The sequence below is a fragment of the Chaetura pelagica genome, unplaced genomic scaffold (assembly GCF_000747805.2).
Source record: "Chaetura pelagica isolate M959 unplaced genomic scaffold, ChaPel_1.0 scaffold90, whole genome shotgun sequence".
NCBI lineage: Eukaryota > Metazoa > Chordata > Aves > Apodiformes > Apodidae > Chaetura > Chaetura pelagica.
Window position 1 is genome coordinate 18,614,142 of NW_009953496.1, and position 17,837 is coordinate 18,631,978.

The 17,837-nt window shown below is 39.4% G+C and overlaps 1 protein-coding gene across 1 annotated transcript in view; it reads left to right on the forward strand.

The window, feature by feature from the left end:
• The first annotated feature begins 577 nt into the window (after positions 1–577).
• The window catches only part of ZNF451 (zinc finger protein 451), a 37,198-nt gene continuing 19,938 nt past the window's right edge, over positions 578–17,837 (forward strand). The window contains exons 1-10 of the mRNA XM_009999199.1: positions 578–658; positions 2,532–2,615; positions 3,788–3,913; positions 5,438–5,549; positions 6,176–6,326; positions 7,518–7,644; positions 10,546–10,699; positions 12,716–12,863; positions 13,430–15,090; positions 16,142–16,276. Coding sequence (XP_009997501.1) covers positions 578–658; positions 2,532–2,615; positions 3,788–3,913; positions 5,438–5,549; positions 6,176–6,326; positions 7,518–7,644; positions 10,546–10,699; positions 12,716–12,863; positions 13,430–15,090; positions 16,142–16,276 — 2,779 coding nt within the window. The remainder of the gene's footprint in view (positions 659–2,531; positions 2,616–3,787; positions 3,914–5,437; positions 5,550–6,175; positions 6,327–7,517; positions 7,645–10,545; positions 10,700–12,715; positions 12,864–13,429; positions 15,091–16,141; positions 16,277–17,837) is intronic.

Here is a 17,837-nt window from a genome sequence, read left to right on the forward strand (position 1 = left end):
GGTGTGTGTGGGGCTGGGCGGCCTGGCAGCGGGGTGTGTGTGGGGTGGGGGCCTGGCACGGGTATGTACGTGGGGCTGGGCTGCCCGTGCGGATGAGGAGGAAACGTGAGTCAGCAGAGCTGCCCGCGGGGTCGCGGGGCCGCCGCGCTCGCGGAGACGGGCGGTTTGGCGCTTGTTTTGGAGCGAGGAGCGAAGCCGCCTGGCCCTGCTGCGGCCTGGAAGCGGCCGCAGGCATCAGGAGCGCCTGTCGCTGCTCGTTGCCCCCGAGCTCGCCCCGCGTCTGTTGGTGAACCGCCCTGTGCTTGTCCTGTAGCCGTGGTGCAGCCTTGTTGGGCTGGGGCTCCTGCCTGCCCCTTGCGAGGGACCTCAGACTTCAGTCATGGGCTTTAAGTCAACATTATTATCACTTATTCAGGTGTTAATGGTAGTCAGTGAATGATACAGAGAGGCTTCTTGAGTGCAGACAGGTTGTAATGCCCGATTTGGCATAAACCAGAAGTGCTGTGTAGTTAAAGAAAATTATAAAATAAAATGATTAAGCAGTATTTGTTTTGGGTTTTTTTTTTCTGTTTAGGTCATGGAGTCCCATAGCTCCCTCAGCAGTCAAGAGAGTAAATCATCAGCTTCTGAAAGTGAAGATGATATTGAGTTTGTTGGAGTAAGTAGATCTTGAACTGGAGACAATACTGCCTGTTCTTGTCGATGTGCTCTCAGTGGCCTGATAAAATAGGAGTGGGTGTTTGTGTACTGTGTTGATGACTCTGATTATACTTTGATGGAAAGTGTTACTTCTGGATTTAAAGATAATTTGTAAATCTTTGTGGCAGATAACATGCTTATCCTAAGTGTTTATCTACCCTTTCTTTGGAAAGGTATAAGATTTTGTCGTAGAGGCAATATAGACTTGAGTGTCCCAGGAGATGAGTGGGTGATTACAGTGATCATTGAGAGATAGGAAAAGTCACTGTAGACATCTTTTCTGGTAATCATAGTGTATAGCATTCTGCTTCATGAATAGTTCCTCTGAGGTTAATGGCATAAAGAACTACTCATTCTGCAAAACAATGTCAAAAACACCACACTTTGTTGAAAAGAGGAAGCAATATAAGGGGTTAGAGGCCTTAAACGATCTTCTCAAGTTGTGAAGCACTGTATAATAGCTACAGTACCTAGTCTAATGCTGACCTGTGGCTTATGAGAATGTAGCTTTGAGATACATTTGTTGAATATCCAAGAAAAGCAGAACGTTTTATATGCTGCCTGTGCTCTGGCCTTCATCAGTGAAGTGGTGCTGGGTGGCAGGGATACGTGCAAGAACAGAGAGGTGATTTTTCTTAGGGAACAAATTGTACAAATAAGATCAGGTTAACTGATGCCAGGACTAATAATGTCTGGTTTCCTATGGATTTGTCTGGCCCCCATTCAGTTTGCTTGGGAAGGTAAGGCAGAGGCACAGGCACAGGCAGGTAAGCCTGTGAAGAGATTCACAGGCTTAATGGGGTCTGTAGCCATCTACGAGAAGTTTCTGAAGACACTGGGATCAGGAAAGCAAGGGACTGCATTCTTACAAATAAAAGCCAAGGCTAAAACCATTAAGGTGATTGCAGACGACAAAAAACAGAGCTGGAGCCTTCAGACATCTTAGGGAGGAGACAAAAACTATCAATAGTCTTTAGTGATTCACAAAGTAGGGGCAGAATGGAGAGAGACAAAAGATCGAAAATACAAAAAAGGAGCACATGACTGCCAAGCTAGGAAGCCTGGAAAAAACCTAAGTAGTTGCTGATGGCCAGGGTCTTTTGTCCTCCATATAGCTGCGTGGAGTCCGGGATGTGCATCTTTGCAACTGAATGCTGGACAGACGATTTGGACTTGTGTCTTTGTGCTTTTGGGTATGTGGTGTGTAAAGGTGAAATGTGTGTTCTGTTACAATAAAATGACCCTCGCCCTCATTATGATCCAAATACAGAGAAGACACTTGTAACCTGCTTATGGAGTATCTGTTTTTTTTAATAAAAAGCCGAACAAACAAAACCAAAACAAACCCTGAAAAACAATGTAAAAACATTATGCATTTCTTAGTGAAATCTAAGACTGTCCCTGTCTTGTTAACAGACTGCTGCCCTATTGCCATCGAATTCATGGTGCAAGTAGAGTATTTTAAAAAATGTAGATCTAAGGTAGTTGAGGAGGTGAAGGATAAGCAAACCAGGAATGTTAATTTGATACTTTTTTCTGGTTGATACCCATGTGTAAGTTGGTGCTAAAATTATTTGTAAATACATGTTTTGTATTACATGTTTTCTAAACTGGCATGTTTTGCCAGTTTCCTGCATTAGTTTGTTAAGTGGAAAAGTGGCAGGGCAGAAATGTTAATACTGCACCTTCCTGAAACCTTGGTGAATTTCTCCTTCAGGTATTGCTAATGCTGACAATACGCTGCAACGCATGCACCATTTTATCTCTGAGGAAGACAGTTTAATGCTTGTGTATGTTTTTAGCACCCTTTTTTTTTTTTTTTTTTTTTTTAGGAAGGACCTTTAAGACCTGTAGTTGAATGCATTGATCTTGTCAGTAGTGAGGATGAAGAACCTACCAGTAGTTCTTATGTTAATGTGAGTATGTTGTAATGTATTCTGGGACTTTTCACTTGATTAAAATAGTCTGTATTTTTTTCTAATCGGTTGCTCTTAAAAAAAAACCCGAACAAACAACAAACTTAAGAAATGTTTTTAACAAGTAATAAGTAAATAAACCAACATCAAAGTCTTGATTTTTGTTACCTACTGTTGAGAGGAAGGCAAGAATGCCAGCTCTTCATTTTTTTCCAGATTTGTTTTTTGACTTATTGAAATGGACTGGGAACTTTTATTTGGCTTTCAGTGGTTTTAGCAAATGTGTTGAAGAAAAATACCACTTTGCAACCAACCTCAGAAGTCAATGTGTCTAGTCTCTAGCCTGCAAATGTATTTGGCTTACTGCTAGGGGATTTTATACTGATGACAACCTGGTCTTGCCTCACCCTCATTCTTCATAATCCCTCCTAAAAATGTATGAGTCAGAAGCAGGCTGGTCATTTCATATACCCCCAAAGTTAATTGTGCCTACTCAGCAGGACTTCAGACAGGGACAGTGACAGAGGCTTACTGTTGGCAGCAGTGGCCATCTGTTAACTTTTGTTTTCTAGTGTTGCACTAGAGGATGTGTATGATGAACTTGGTTTTTAAGAAAAGGTGAGTCTTCTGCTTATGCAGAGGCTTACTCCACAGTGGTGATTGTTCAATCTGGTCATGTAGCAGGAGCAAACTACAGTGTGTGGCCTATCCCTTATGCTAGAAAAATCTAATGATCAGCCCTTCTGAAGGTACTGGTCATTGTTGTCTTACAGCAAGAATGATCAGTTCTCAGTTTTTTCACATGGGCCGCATGTTGCCTTTGAAATATTTAGGATTTTGGTTTACCTACTTAGTATAATTTACTGAATTTTTAATTTTTTGGAGACTTCTAGAGTACCCAGCATAATCATCCATGTGCCTTACAGTGTTTTGGTGAGGCCAGCGCTGATGTTAAATTGACTTGAATATGTAGGGTGTGGGCATGGGGTTTGTTTCTCTTTCAACAGAAGTTACAGATGCTGATAAATAGGAAAACTAGCAAGGTAGGTCATGGAACTTAGGATCAGAGTAGCTGTACAGAATTATGTCCTGATGCTTGGCCATCACTTTCACCATATTAGTGCCTGTTACTTAGCAATTACCAAATAAAAGTTTTAACTTTTCAACTGTAGAGAGATACGAAACGTAAAGATCACGTTGACTATCAGAAAGAACGAGTTGCATCAACCTTGGCTCGGCTGGCACGCCATGTTGAAGTAGAGAAACAGCAGAAAGAAGAGAAGAACAAAGCCTTTAAGGTATTAGACATACTTTGTTTCAGTAGAATTGCATAGCACAGGCCTTGTAGTCAGGAATGTGTTTGTTTTCAGTACTAAGCAAATAAAAAGATTGGTGAGCCAGACCTGGAATTAGCAATTAGAGATATTTTTTTTTGTATTCCTGGGCATCTTTTGAAACGTAACATGGACTTTGTATCTTCAGTGGCTTTTAACTGGTCAGTTTGATGGCCTTATTGGAATTCCTAACCGGAGGGAGGTGGGGGGAGAACCCCAACTAAGTTAATGCAAGCCAGTGGCAAAAACTTGTCTTGTTTGTGTATATAGCAGAAGGAACTTAGCATCAGTTATTCTGCTTAAATAATTGAAAAATTACAGTTGCCACAAACCACCATGCGGTAGACCTAGTTACCTACTTGCTTTTGTCTGAGATATCCAGGAAGTTGTCTGACACATTAAATCTCTGTATCAGCTAATATTTTATAATGGAATACATTTTTCAATGTATAAGACAAAATTTTAAAGTTGAATCATATTAATTGTATTGTACAGCCATTTTTATTACAAACTGGGAGATGCAGTCAATAGGCTTAAGAATGGGACGGGTATCAGTGGGACCTGGACAGCTTGAAGGAATGGGCTTACAAGAACCTCACGAAATTCAACATGGACAAATGCAATTCTAATATTTGTGAAACATGCTGACTTTCTAGCCTAATTTTCTGAACACTACTAATAGCTTTTTAAGTTACATAATTTGCTGTATTTACAGCTTGATGTAATCTACAATAAACTATGCAACAGTAATATAACAGAGTAAAAGGCTGTTAGGTATAGTCCAAAGTAGCCTGCAAGTCCAGAGACCCATATCCCTCTCCTATCTCCTCCACTTAGAATTTGGCAATCTGTTAATGTCTCTTATGTACAGCTTTTCAACTGTAAAGTGAAGTCACCCACTGTCAGGCTAAAAATTCCTTTTGTTTATGATGAATGAAGGCTAAACATTCCTTTTGTTTATGATGAATGTTTTCCTGCTGGGTGGCTCCTCAGGAGGTAGTGCAATCTAAAGAATTAAAATTACTGTTCAAAGTGAAATTGTAATTTATGTTTTTTTTTGCCTCGGCAGTGGAACAGACTCTTTTGTTTCAATAATCACTTTGTGCTGCCTTTTTTTTTAATTATGATTTGTTTGTTTTTATAATCTTACAGTCTCAAAAATCTTCTTGGTTACGTACACGCTTCAGAAAGTTCAGTAGGTGCAATAACAGTAAATTATTGACCTTAGCTGTAGCTTTTATTTAGGGCATAACAATTATTCAATTATTTTATTTTTTAAAATTTCTGTTACACTCCATCCGTATTATTTTATATAGAAGTCAGGTTGTTCAAGATTATTTCCCCCCTCCCCCTCCTTGGTTTCTGTGGGGTTTTTTTCCCTTAGGTTTTTAGACACCCACGGTTAAGCTTTGGTATACATACTTTAACATTGAATTTTTTTTTTTTTCAATTTAATCACCACCTTGCCTAATACATTTTCACCTTCAGGAGAAAGTTGATTCCCAATATGCTCAGGCATTGCAAGAACTAGAATTTATTCGGCAGCACACTGACACAGAAGATGCAAGATCATGTGTCAGACAGTGGTTAAAAATGCCAGGTAAGTATAGGAAACTAAGTTCGTTTTTTAAGTCCTGCATTACAGAGTAGAAGTCTGATCATTGCATTGAGCAATATTGACATTGAGCTTGCTGGTGCCTCTAATGCATAACCAAATCTTAAAATACTAACTTTGCTCAAGTATGTATTTCAAAAGTTCTTGTACACCCACTTCCATAAAAACTATTCTTCTGATGTTTTGCTGCTTAGAAAATTTAATATACAAAGTCTAAAAATCACTACGGCAATGTTAACTTCTTTTATAAGCAAATTTGATAGAAGGAAGAATGTAACTGTTGAACTGTTGCTCAGGAATATATCTACATAAGTAAGTCTAACTTCAGGAAGTTCAATGAATTTAAAATATTGCCAGGATGACCTGGAGGAAGGGTGTCAAAGTGCTCAAGAAGCACAATCCTCTGGGGATTGAAAAGGCAGATTCTTCAACTGAAAGAACAGACTTAATGTAGTTGGATTGCATTACAGTGCATTGTTACATTGTTAGCTTGCTTTAAAGAATTAATATAACTTGATTTTTTAAATGTTTAGGGCTTGTGTGTTTTTTAGTTTCTTTTCTTAAGCTTTTATGATTCAGATTCTGATTAAGTGCTTTATTTTACAACACAGATCTTGAACCAGGCACCATTAACAGTGGAAAAAGGCGTATTTGTAAGAGGGCAGGTCAGACACGAGTCAACCGCAGTCCCATATCTTGTCCTGTGATGCACTGTGACAAGGAGTTTGATAATGCAGCTCTTCTCCTAGGTCACCTTCAAAGGTAAGGACATAGTGAAAGAGCTCAGTGCAAGTAATAGTGAAAGAATATGCTTGAACTTAGAATGCCAGTGTCAAGTCTACTTTAAACTGTCTGTAGTGACAAAATTTCATTTGGAGAGCAGATTAAAATGTTACAGATTTTATACAGATGATGTGATGAAGTTCCACGTTGGTTGGGGTTGGGTTTTTTGTTGTGGTTTTGTTTGTCTGTTTTGGGGGGTTTTGTTTGGGTTTTTGTTTGGTTTGGTTTTTTTTGTTCAGAATTGGTTTTTTTCCTCTTGTTTAGCCTTTTTTAATATCTGGGATTTTTTGAGAAACAAGATTTTCTGTTCACTAGTTCTGTTATTTTTTCATCCGAACTTGAAAAAGAGCAAAAGGCTAATGTATACAATTTGTTGATAAGATAAAAAAGATCTTCCTAATGAAGGGAAGGAGGAGCACAGGTTGTAGGCCAAACGTTGGTTCATAGTTGATCATTGCTAATCAGCACTCACTGTTTCTGGCGTCAATTCCAGCATATACTGCCTTTTAACTAGTGAATGTGTCATGGAGAAGGTAACAAAGACAGAAGTTGAAGGGAGTGTTCTAGGTTAACCCTGGTAGACAGCTGAGACCAGCACAGCTGCTCGTTCACTCATCCTTGTGGGATGGGGAAGAGAATCAGAAGGGTAAAAGTTAGAAAACTCTGGGCTGACATAAAAACAGTTTAATAAGTAAGGCAAAAGCTGTGGATGCAAGCAAAGCCAAATAGAGAATTCCCATCAGTGGGCAAGACTTCATATATTACACATGATAATTACTTGGGAAGACAAATACCACCACTTAAAACATCCCCCCTTCCTCCTCCTTTACTCAGCTCTTATTTAAGAGCATGGCATCATATGCTATGGGACATCCCTTTGGTCAGCTAGGGTCAGCTATCCCAGCTGTGTCCTGGCCTCTTGCCTACCCTCCTAAAAACAGTGTGATTCCTCTTCAAAGCGGTCATTTAAACAGGTCGGCTGCAGGGAGGATCACCTCTGTATAGGATACTTCAACTGATAATTAATGACAGAGGAAGTACAAAGTCTTACCATTAAGGTAGATTTGATAGGCTTTTGTCCAACAGCTTGAATAGACAGGATTTTTCTCATGAAAAGAACATTTTGACTATTTAGAGAGGACTAGTTTGTTAATTATTTTTTCTTTCCAGGTTTGATCATTCTCCTTGTGACCCAACAGTCATGTTACATGGACCCTCAGATAATGCTGTTGCCTGTGTGATATGCTGCAAAATATTTTCAACCTCTCAGGAGTACAGTGATCATCTTTTATCTAAGGCAAGATTGTAAGGATAAGTAACTCACCTGACGGAACATAGGAGAGGGTTTTCAAAATGTATACTTGGTACTTTTAACCCTCTTTCTTTCCCCTCCCTTCTTTTAGTCTTCAGGATAGTTTGCCCTCTCCCTGGAGGTGTTCAAGGCCAGGTTGGACAGGGTTTTGAGCATGCTGGTCTAGTGGAAGTTGTCCTTGCCTATGCAGGGGGATTGGAACTAAATGGTCTTCTGCGTCCCTTCCAACCGAAACTGTTCTGTCATTCTATGATAGTTTTTCTTATTCTGCTGTGTTTCAAACACCTGATGTATATTTACAGTATTCCCATTAGATCTGATCATTAGGTTGTCCTTCTGAGAGGACCATAGTTATGTCTTGAACCTCTTGTCCCTGTATTGGTGCTGTTGAAAGGTACTGCCTTTTTTTAGCATCTCAAAAACTATGACAGATAAAGGCAAGAAGTTAGGGTGAAATATATGATAGTAAAGAGAAGCAGCAGAAAAGAGGTGGGGGGAAAAAAGGGAAGAGAATGACAAAAAGAAACTTGAGTGAGTCAGATGCAACTGTTTCTTCTCAGTTTCCAATCTCTGATAGATTTATTTGCTGCTGCTCACAGAAGGGAAAAGGATAATCTAGCATTTGAGTTTTGATCTGAATATAAGCTAATACTATTTGCTTTTTTGTTGTTGTTCATCCCTACCTCCACTCTTTTTTTCTTTTTTTTATAATGCTATCTTTTCCTTTTATTCATAAATTACCCCTGTAACACCTCAGCTCAATGACAGATACTCAGGTGTTATTTTCAGGGTGCATGGTTTTATTTAAACAGGCTAGTGTTGAATTGAATAATGGATAATAGTTTCAAAATTTAGTGTTTTAATAACAAATATTGTGATGTACCCACCTCTTCTCCAGAAGCTGTGTTAATTTCAAGGGAAGTTTTAGGTGCTCTGAAAGATGGACTGCTTATACCTAGTAGTAGTAACTACTGATGCATGCTCATAGAATCATCATGGTTGGAAAGGACCCTTGAGATCAGAGTTCAACCATCAACACAAAAATACAAAAAAAAACCCCCACCACAAAAAAAAAACCAAAAACACAAAACAAAAAAAACAAACAAACAAAAACCAACAATGAAAAAAAGAAACACAAAAAAACCCAACCAACCCACAATCTCTGCCACTAGAGCAGGCCCTGAAGTATGACATGTACACATTTCTTGAATACCTCCAAGGATGGTGACTCCACCCTGCGCAGGCTGTTCCAGTGCCTGACCACTCTTTCAGTATAGAAGTTCTTGAAAGACTACATCATACTTTGCCCCTGCTCTCTTTGCATTGCTTCCATGTTGTGTGCCTATGGTGTGTTCAGGGGTGTTAGCAGGAGTTACAGGCAAGTTTGGTGAAAGTGTAGAGTCTTGCATCTGGGGAGGAACAACCCCGTGTACCAGTACAGGTTGGGGGCTGACCTGCTGGAGAGCAGGGTAGGAGAAAGGGACCTGGGGGTCATGGTAGACAGGAGGATGACCATGAGCCAGCAATGTGCCCTTGTGGCCAAGAAGGCCAATGACATCCTGGGGTGCATTAGAAAGGGTGTGGTTAGCAGGTCAAGAGAGGTTCTCCTCCCCCTCTATTCTGCCTTGGTGAGGCTGCATCTAGAATATTGTGTGCAGTTCTGGACCCCTCAGTTAAAGAAGAACAGGGAGCTGCTTGAGAGAGTCCAGTGCAGCACCACAAAGATGATTAAGGGAGTGGAACATCTCCCTGATGAGGAAAGGCTGAGGGAGCTGGGTCTCTTGAGTTTGGAGGAGACTGAGGGGTGACCTCATCAAAGTTTACAAGTATGTTAAGGGGGAGTGTCAGGAGGACAGAGCCAGGCTTTTTTTAGTGACATCCAGTGACAGGACAAGGGGCAGTGGGTGCAAACTGGAGCACAGGAGGTTCCATGTGAATATCAGGAAGAACTTTACTGTGAGAGTGACAGAGCACTGGAACAGGCTGCCCAGACAGGTTGTGGAGTCTCCTTCACTGGAGACATTCAAAACCCGCCTGGACATGTTCCTGTGTGATGTGCTCTAGGTGATCCTGCTCTGGCAGGGGGGGTGGACAAGATGATCTTTCGAGGTCCCTTCCAACCCCTAAGATTCTTTGATTCTGTGAAAGGGGATGGCTCTTGCAGTGAACAAGAAGATGGGATTTCCATTTTTGTGTGGAAGGATGAGGAGATAATCCTCAACAAAGCTGTGGAAGAAAACATAAGCTTTGAAGATTCTTTGGGTGACATAAGCAAATGAGTAAGCAATTAAAAGACTTGGCTTGAAGGCAGAGATCTGAAAATAATGTAGAAGGCAAAGAAGGTGAAAGGAATTGACTTCAGTAAAAGTCACAGGCCTGTCAGGCTACTGTGAGGAGCAGCATTTTGAGAAGTTTGACCCTGTTCTGACAGGGGGGTTGGACTAGATGATCTTTCGAGGTCCCTTCCAACCTAGGATTCTATGATTCTATGATAAGTTGGAGGTTAGCAAGATTTGGGAAGAACTGGTATGAAGAAAAACCGATGCATTAGTGACAGCTTTTTCTGAGAGGTTGAGTGAAAGGACTAGAGCTAAGAACTGATGGAAACTGTAATTCCTGGGGAAGGTGGTTGTTCCCAGTGGTGCAAGAAGGCAATGAAAAAAGTTGCCAGTGTAATAAGGACGAGGAGCTGAGTTTGACAATGGCAGTTTGGCCAGTCCCTTGTGTCTGAGCTGAAGTGCATAAGGGTATGCTGCAGATAAACATAGATGTGGTAGCTGAAAATCTGAAAGTGAAAATATTGCCACAGAATGGAAGGAGGAATAGAAGAAAATGAGAAGAACTGGGACTTAATATTTTTCCTAACTAGATCATTTTCTCTTCTAGCCAAATGAAAATGATGGACATAAAAAAGATCTCCCTCCACAGCACATTCAGTGTTTTGCATGTCCAAAATGTTTCCTCCTTTTTGCCAAGAGAGATGGATGCTTGCAGCATATGTCAGTAAAGAAGCACTTCCTTCAGGTTCCTAAATTGAGTGGTATGTTGCTACGAAGTGCACTGCTTTTCATTCCTTCTGATAATTGATCCTTATGATAGAAAGTGACTTACATTTTTCTGCTGTGAAAAAAAGCTTATGGTTTTTAAGTTTGTTTTTATTGAATTCTTATTTTTTCTTTTAAGGTCTCAAATGTGATACAGTTCTGTAAACGGAGATGCTTTGAAATTCATGTTTTTGTGTAGAAAAGATTCCTCCCATCAGTTGCTGTATTTAGAAGCAGACTTGCCTATATCTCTATGTTGTAAGGTCTCTCGTATAAGCTTCTTATCCTCCAGTGACTCTATGCAACTACTATCCTAAATAAGTTTACATTTAGGATGTTGATAGGAACTCAGACCAAAACACAGAAATTGCTTTTTCAATTCCAGTCAGACTGACTGATGTTCCTTCCCCTTACTGTACTGTGTCAAGTCTGCTGGAGACTATTTTTCTTGTCAATGTCCTTGGCATTCCTGATGGAAAAGACTTGTGAAAATTTCTTCTCCATATAATTGCAAATTCAGCCTGCTTAGCTGGAACAGTGCTTCCAGTCTGGTGCCTTGCACTTGCTGAAATACAGGAGGCTAACATACAGGTTATCTTGTGAGCTGGTAACATCCTGAACCATACTTGCTGGACTCCACAGGCAATACCTGACTGATCATGATCTTGAAAAAAGAGTTAATGACCGTCATAGTTGTATTGACTTCTTAGCTTTGTCATAAGCAGTAGGCATTAAAGTGTTTACTTTAATGTTAGGTAAACGGCTCAGACAGTTGAGATTTAGATGAAGTTGACTTCATATTTAAGAAGATGCTGTGTTTTAGATAGCATAATTCTCAGGATAAGCCTAGATGTCCAAAAGGATTGGTATAGTTATTTTTCATCTTCAGAAATAAATCTTCCACTTCTGACCTGCCCCAGAGAGGCTGTAGGAGGTATGCAGTAAAGACAGGCTTTGAAGGAATCTTCTTGCAGGTTGAGTCTGCCTGTCACATGAAAAGTGGCAGCTGCACAGTTCTGAGTTCTCTTATGTTTTGTAAATGTAATGTACTTTTATTCTCAAATAGGTTATATATTCTGAATATGCTGACTGTAGATGTCTTTAAAACCAAACCACAGGTTTTAAAAAAGGTTACTGGTGAGCTATTGCTTTAAAATGTTTAAAAGCAGAAAATAGTGTTTATTTCTTCAGAGATAGATAGTAATCAGCTCAGGACAAAAAAAGAAAGTGCTCAGTTTTTTTCTTCACCTTGCTAGGTCTTTATGGTTAATACTATCAGCATGCCCTGAAAGATCTGGCAGTGAAGTTAGTTGAAAGGCATAACCTCAAGTTACTGCCTGCTGATTACCACCTGTGGCTAAACAGTAAATTGAAAGACAATTTTTCTCATAAGGTGCAGAACATTAACAGCAGTATAAGCCATTTCCCATTCGCTTTTCAAAAGACTTTTTTTTTTTAATTCTGCTAGTACCTCAGTTAGACATGGAGTATGTACTTGGAACAACAGAAAGTCCTGCCCCTAAAAATGTAAGGGGAATTAACGTTTCAGGATGGGGAAACAAAGAGATGGTCAGAGTATGTGGGAACTTGTTAAATTGATTGCATAATCTTTCTTTTTTTTAAATACACTGTGTCTTTAAAGAGAAGTGTATGTTGTAGGAGTAGACAGATGGTGATAGATGGAGGGGAGGAAGGCCAATAATGACCTTCCTAAGAGAGATCTCTGACTTGACCTTGTAGAAGGAGGAAAAGGGAAGCAAAGTCAGTCACTAAGTATGAAAAAGCAAGGTGGAAACAGATTCAGATAAGGAATTGTTTCAGAAGTTTAAAAAACTAATCCGATTTTACTTAAAAGTTTCCACTGCCGGATTAGTGTGACTCAGCTGACCCATGGTAACTTGCTTTCTGAACTCTGACAAACAAGTGCAATGATAACTATATGTTGTCTGAGAGCTGAAGTACTGTGAAAGAACTCTTAACGTGATTGTACTTTCTGCCATTCCCTATTATAGATGAAACAAAGGCTGGCCTTCCATTACCTTTCCCAACCTATGCAAAGAACCTTCTGATATCTTTGTGCAAAGAGGTCCCCTTCCAAGTGAAGTGTATATCCTGCTACCAGACACTACGCTCACATATAGAATTAACGGCTCATTTCAGGTTTGTGAGAGACAGCTGGCTTTATAATGTGAATGTTTATAGATCAATAACAGATGGGCAGGTGTGTTCTTGTTGGTGCTAGTGCATTTTTGGGGCACTCAAAGCCCATCTGAATGTTGACTTCCTGAGTGAACTATCAAAAAAACACTCCCTTTTCTTCCATGTCTTTGACACTGCCTTACCCCCCCACTACAGTGCACTGCAGAATGCTGATCAATGTTTGTATCCTTTTTGTTACTTTCTCTGGTGAAACAACTGAACTTGGTCTCTGTTCTACTATTTCTAAGTTGGCAGCATTTGATTTCTAAAACGTACTGAGTCAACAACATAAGCAACAATCTAAGAGCTAGTTCTGGAAATCAGTACTGAATTATATTCAAAGTGCAGAGACTAGGTAGGCATTGCATGGTTTTGTTGACAAGCCAGCAGGTGAGTTAAGGTATACAAAGGACACAATTTCAATACACTAATGGTTGTAGCTACTTGGTATCTTTCGAAGTACATCTGAAAGTTTAAAAGTATTTCTGTTTATGATATAACCTCTGAGTTTTTTTAATCTATTCCAGAACACGTTGTCATAATTCTGGGCCTATGGCAGTGTCAAAGAAGAGCATCTCCCAGGTTGCAGAGATATTTAAAATGGAAGGTTACTGTGAGAACTGTGATAAACTGTTTGCTGATAAGAATCAGGTTATCCAGCATAATCAAACCACTCAGCATAATATTAAATTTCTTACTACAATGGAAGAGTCCGTCTTGATGTTCTGTCATATCAATGGGAAAAATAAAAATCAGTCTCCTTTGTGCCATCTTGTGGATCGGTCAAGACCACTGCTTAAGAGACATTTGAATGTGAATGAGTCTGTCAGTGAAAGTGAGTCCACTCCTTCAAAACAGAAGTGTGATTCAAAAGATAAAAATGAAGAACATGTAGCAAATGAAAGTCAAAGTCAGGCCAGTGCTTTCAAAGTAAAAGCCTGGTTTTGTGAATGCCTTCAAAAGTTTTTTACAGAAGAGTCAGTAGAAAAGCATATTTTATCAGCTAATAGGATCTGTCACAAGTGTGCTGTGTGTGGAAAACTTGCTGAAAATTCAAGCATTATCAGCCTGCATATGAGTCGATTCCATGGGGGAGCACACTTGAATAATTTTTTTTTCTGGTGCAGAGCATGCTCTGTAGATATTCTCAGAGAAGAGGATATTATGGGACATGTGACTGAATTTCATGGTGGACATAGTTACTATTATGAGCAAGAAGCTTTAGAAGATGAACCTATGCCATCCGCTTCTAATGCAGCATGCATTTCTGCAGATGAAAGGAAAGACTGCATTCCCAGCCCTATGGAAGTCTGCCCTGAAAAAAGCTCTATTCTTGGAAAATGGCAATGCCGCATTTGTGAAGAGATGTTTGACTCTGAAGAGAGTGTTAAACAGCATTGCATGTCCTTAGAAAGCCACGCGTTTCACAGATACTGCTGTGGCTTATGCAGAAATCACTTTCGAAAGATAGGAACACTACAGCGACACTGCCAAGAGCATCACAACAAGGAGATACAGACCAAATACTTCTGTGGCCTTTGTGGCAATCTCTTCTTTGACACAGAAGAAGAATTTCTAACCCATTATAAGGAGGTTCATAGCATGGACTATGCATTTGTGCCTGAGCAGATGGAAGTATCAATAAAAAAAGAAGAGGACTTTCTCCCAGTAGAAAAAGGAGACTTTTTAACCTGTGGTTGCCGGGCAACTTATGTCTCCAAAATAAACAGGAGGAATGATTATGTGAATTGTCAGAAAGCCATGCTGCAAAAAGGAAACTTATGGTTTCGATGTTGTGTCTGTTCTGCAACCACACAGAATTTTGCTGATTTGAACAGTCATCTCAACAGTCACACGTCAGTGAAACGAAAGGGAGAAATGTATGTTGTTAGATGTGCCGCGTGCAACAAAAATTTTGATGATCTTCCGAGTGCCCATCAGCACTATCACATGAAACACTGCTGCTTGCAGAAACCTAATCTGTCGAGTCTTGCATCAGAATCAGAAAATACAGTATTCAGGTTCACAGCAAATGGGGCTTGTGTGGACAGAAAACCTCACAAGCTAAAATTTCAAGCATCTCCATCCAAGACTCAGGGAAGACCACATTTGTCTCTACTGCACGGACCAATAAAGGTGAAGAAAGAAAGAAAAGAAAACACAGCATACTCTGAAGAACCTGGTGAAGGTTTGTAGGATTTTTATTTTTTTTCAACATTAGAATAATATTGTTGTATTTAACTCACTCTATTTCAATGTCAGAAGAAGTATGTAGCATACCATTTGCCTATAGTCTATAAATCAGCTTAGCATAGAGTGTTATTTCTCGAAGCTGCGTTTCGAATTATCTGTATTTGTGTTTCCAGAACTTGGACTCACCAATTTATTGCTATACCCTGTATGTATAAAGTCTTAAATAAACAAAAGTAGGCAGATGTGAGAACCCTGGGACTGAATAATTTAGTCTTCAAAGTAGCTGGGAGCATAATTTGGTGTTAAAAGAAAGGGGACAGTCAAGGACCCCAAATCAAGATCTAAGTCATAGAAATGTAAGCCTTGTCTATAATACATATTCAAGAGGAACTTGCTTTCTTTGTATGAATAAATATTTATGAGCCTGATAGTATTTTCTATGTGGGCATTCCTTCTTGGTTTCATTTAGCCTGCCAAAAAACATATGGCAAAAATACTTATATTCTCACTATGCATTAGGGTTTGGGGTTTTTTTGCCTTGAGTATGCCAGTATTTTTTAAAAAACACTAAGAATGACATCAAGAATGCTTAAGGTTTACCTTCTATTCAAAAGTGGGAGGTATTTTTAATTACTCATAGTGTCATAATGCAAAAAGTATGTATTCAAATTTTTAATGTGCTTTTATACATGTAAGCAATTAAATGTCACAGTCTTGCCATAGTAGGGGGTGCACAGTTCAATATTAAATAGACTATTAAAATAGTCAGTGCACGATAACAGCTTTCTGTTCCTACCACAAAACTGTCCAGCTCTGCACTCTTGTATAGCTAGATTCTGCTTTCTTCCATCTGCTTTGTTGCATCACCGAATGCTGCTTCAGTTGATTTAAAAACAATGCAGTCACTAAATAGGAGCATGTTTTGTAACCTTTAGCTTATAGAAGAGTTGAATACATGAGTTTTCAAAAGCCTATCTAAATCAATGTATATTGGCTGACCAGAAAGTCAGGTGAACTTTAAATGCATCCTTTTTATCCTATTGAAGATAACGAACTTCCTGATCTTGACTACCTGAGTACCATGACTCACATTGTATTGGTGGATCTGGACAACTGGGGAAGCTTATTCACGCAGCTGCCAGCTAACCTGAACCAAGGGACGTTTATCTGGGGCTTTCAAGGTAAAAAACATGGTTGAAGGAAATAGGAAGATAAGATTAACAAATCTAAACAAATACTTGAGCAGAGACTCCTTGAGAGAATGAAGACCAGGAACAAGCAGCCACTAAGACTTCTTAAGCCACAGTGTCACAGGCACCATGTAATAGAAATATTCTTGAACTTTTCTAACTCAGTCTCAACCTCTTCTTACCTTTCTACTCCTTGTAAAATATTGTTCCAGAATTGCAAAACAGTTAAGGAGTCTTTCTGGTTTCCCTGTTGAACTAACTTAGGCTATATCATACCAGGTATTCATAATTGTCAGGACAGACATAATACTCAGAGATTGTTTTCTTTCTAACTTCCACGTCCTTGTCATAATGTCATTTTTCTTTTTAGTTCCAAAAGGCAGGGAACATTCTTGTACTTGAATTTTGTTCTGTCTCCTTAAGGATGTCCCTGATCACACTGTACATCCATAGGTATCTAGCATCTGGAAGATACCAGTAGTAAAACAAGGTGATTTGATGGAACTCATGTTGTTACTGGTTCATAAGAAAACTTTTTGCAAAGTCTACCAACAGCATCCCTTTAATTTGATAATTTTCCTTACCTGACTATGCTTGAAGCAACTTACTGTCCACCTTGTGCTTCTTCTATTGGTTTTCTGTGTATCTGCCTTTATAATTATTTTACCTGTGGTACTTCAGATACTTTGGTAAAGTCTGAATGAGGAATAGTTTAAAAATATTTATTGCCTAAAATACAGGCATGATCTTAACAGTCCTGTAGGAGTTGTCAAGCCATTTTTCACTTGGTAAACACCATTGCACTACACTGCTTCTTTACATAATGCTTTTCATTACCTCTTACTTTAAAAGATAATAATCATCCTGAAAGTTGAGAATTTTCATGCTGCTGAGGTTGGACAGAAAGGCCTGTTGATGCCTGAATCACTTTAGTTTTTCCTCTTAGAAATACATGCTTCAGTTAGCTGATGATGGCAGAGCAACTATGTCTGTTAGTGTGAAGTGTTAGTTCTTCAGACAGTCTGCTGTAGTCTAGTGCCTTGTTGCTAGGAGTTCTGGGGATGGATCCTCTGATCTTCTCTCTTAAAGCGGATTATGCTCCTGAGTTTTGTGTTCTGATGAGGCATTTCTGCCATAGCATTAGCTGTACTGCCATTTCCCAGCCTTTGGCCTCTCTGTACACTAACAGTATTCTTGTGTGCACACACATACGTGCACAAAGCCAGAGAAGATGCTGATTCTTGGGGATTTAGATTATACCTAATCATCCTGGATTTCTATGCCATCCTTGCTGCCTGGCAGCTCCACTTCTTTATATTCTTTATCTATATTTATATTTTATTTATATTCTTTATTTGTTCTTACTGCCTTATGTGAGACTTTGCCCAGCTTGACTTCTGGTCAAATTGCACTTCACCTCTGCACTCCTTGACTTCTAAAGCTATTGTGATTTGAGGTTTGGTTGTGGCTCTTAATTGCTGAGGGTTTGTTGTTTGTCTATAGTTATTCAATCAGCTTGGCTGGGAATTTTTTTTTTTTTTTTTTTTTTTTT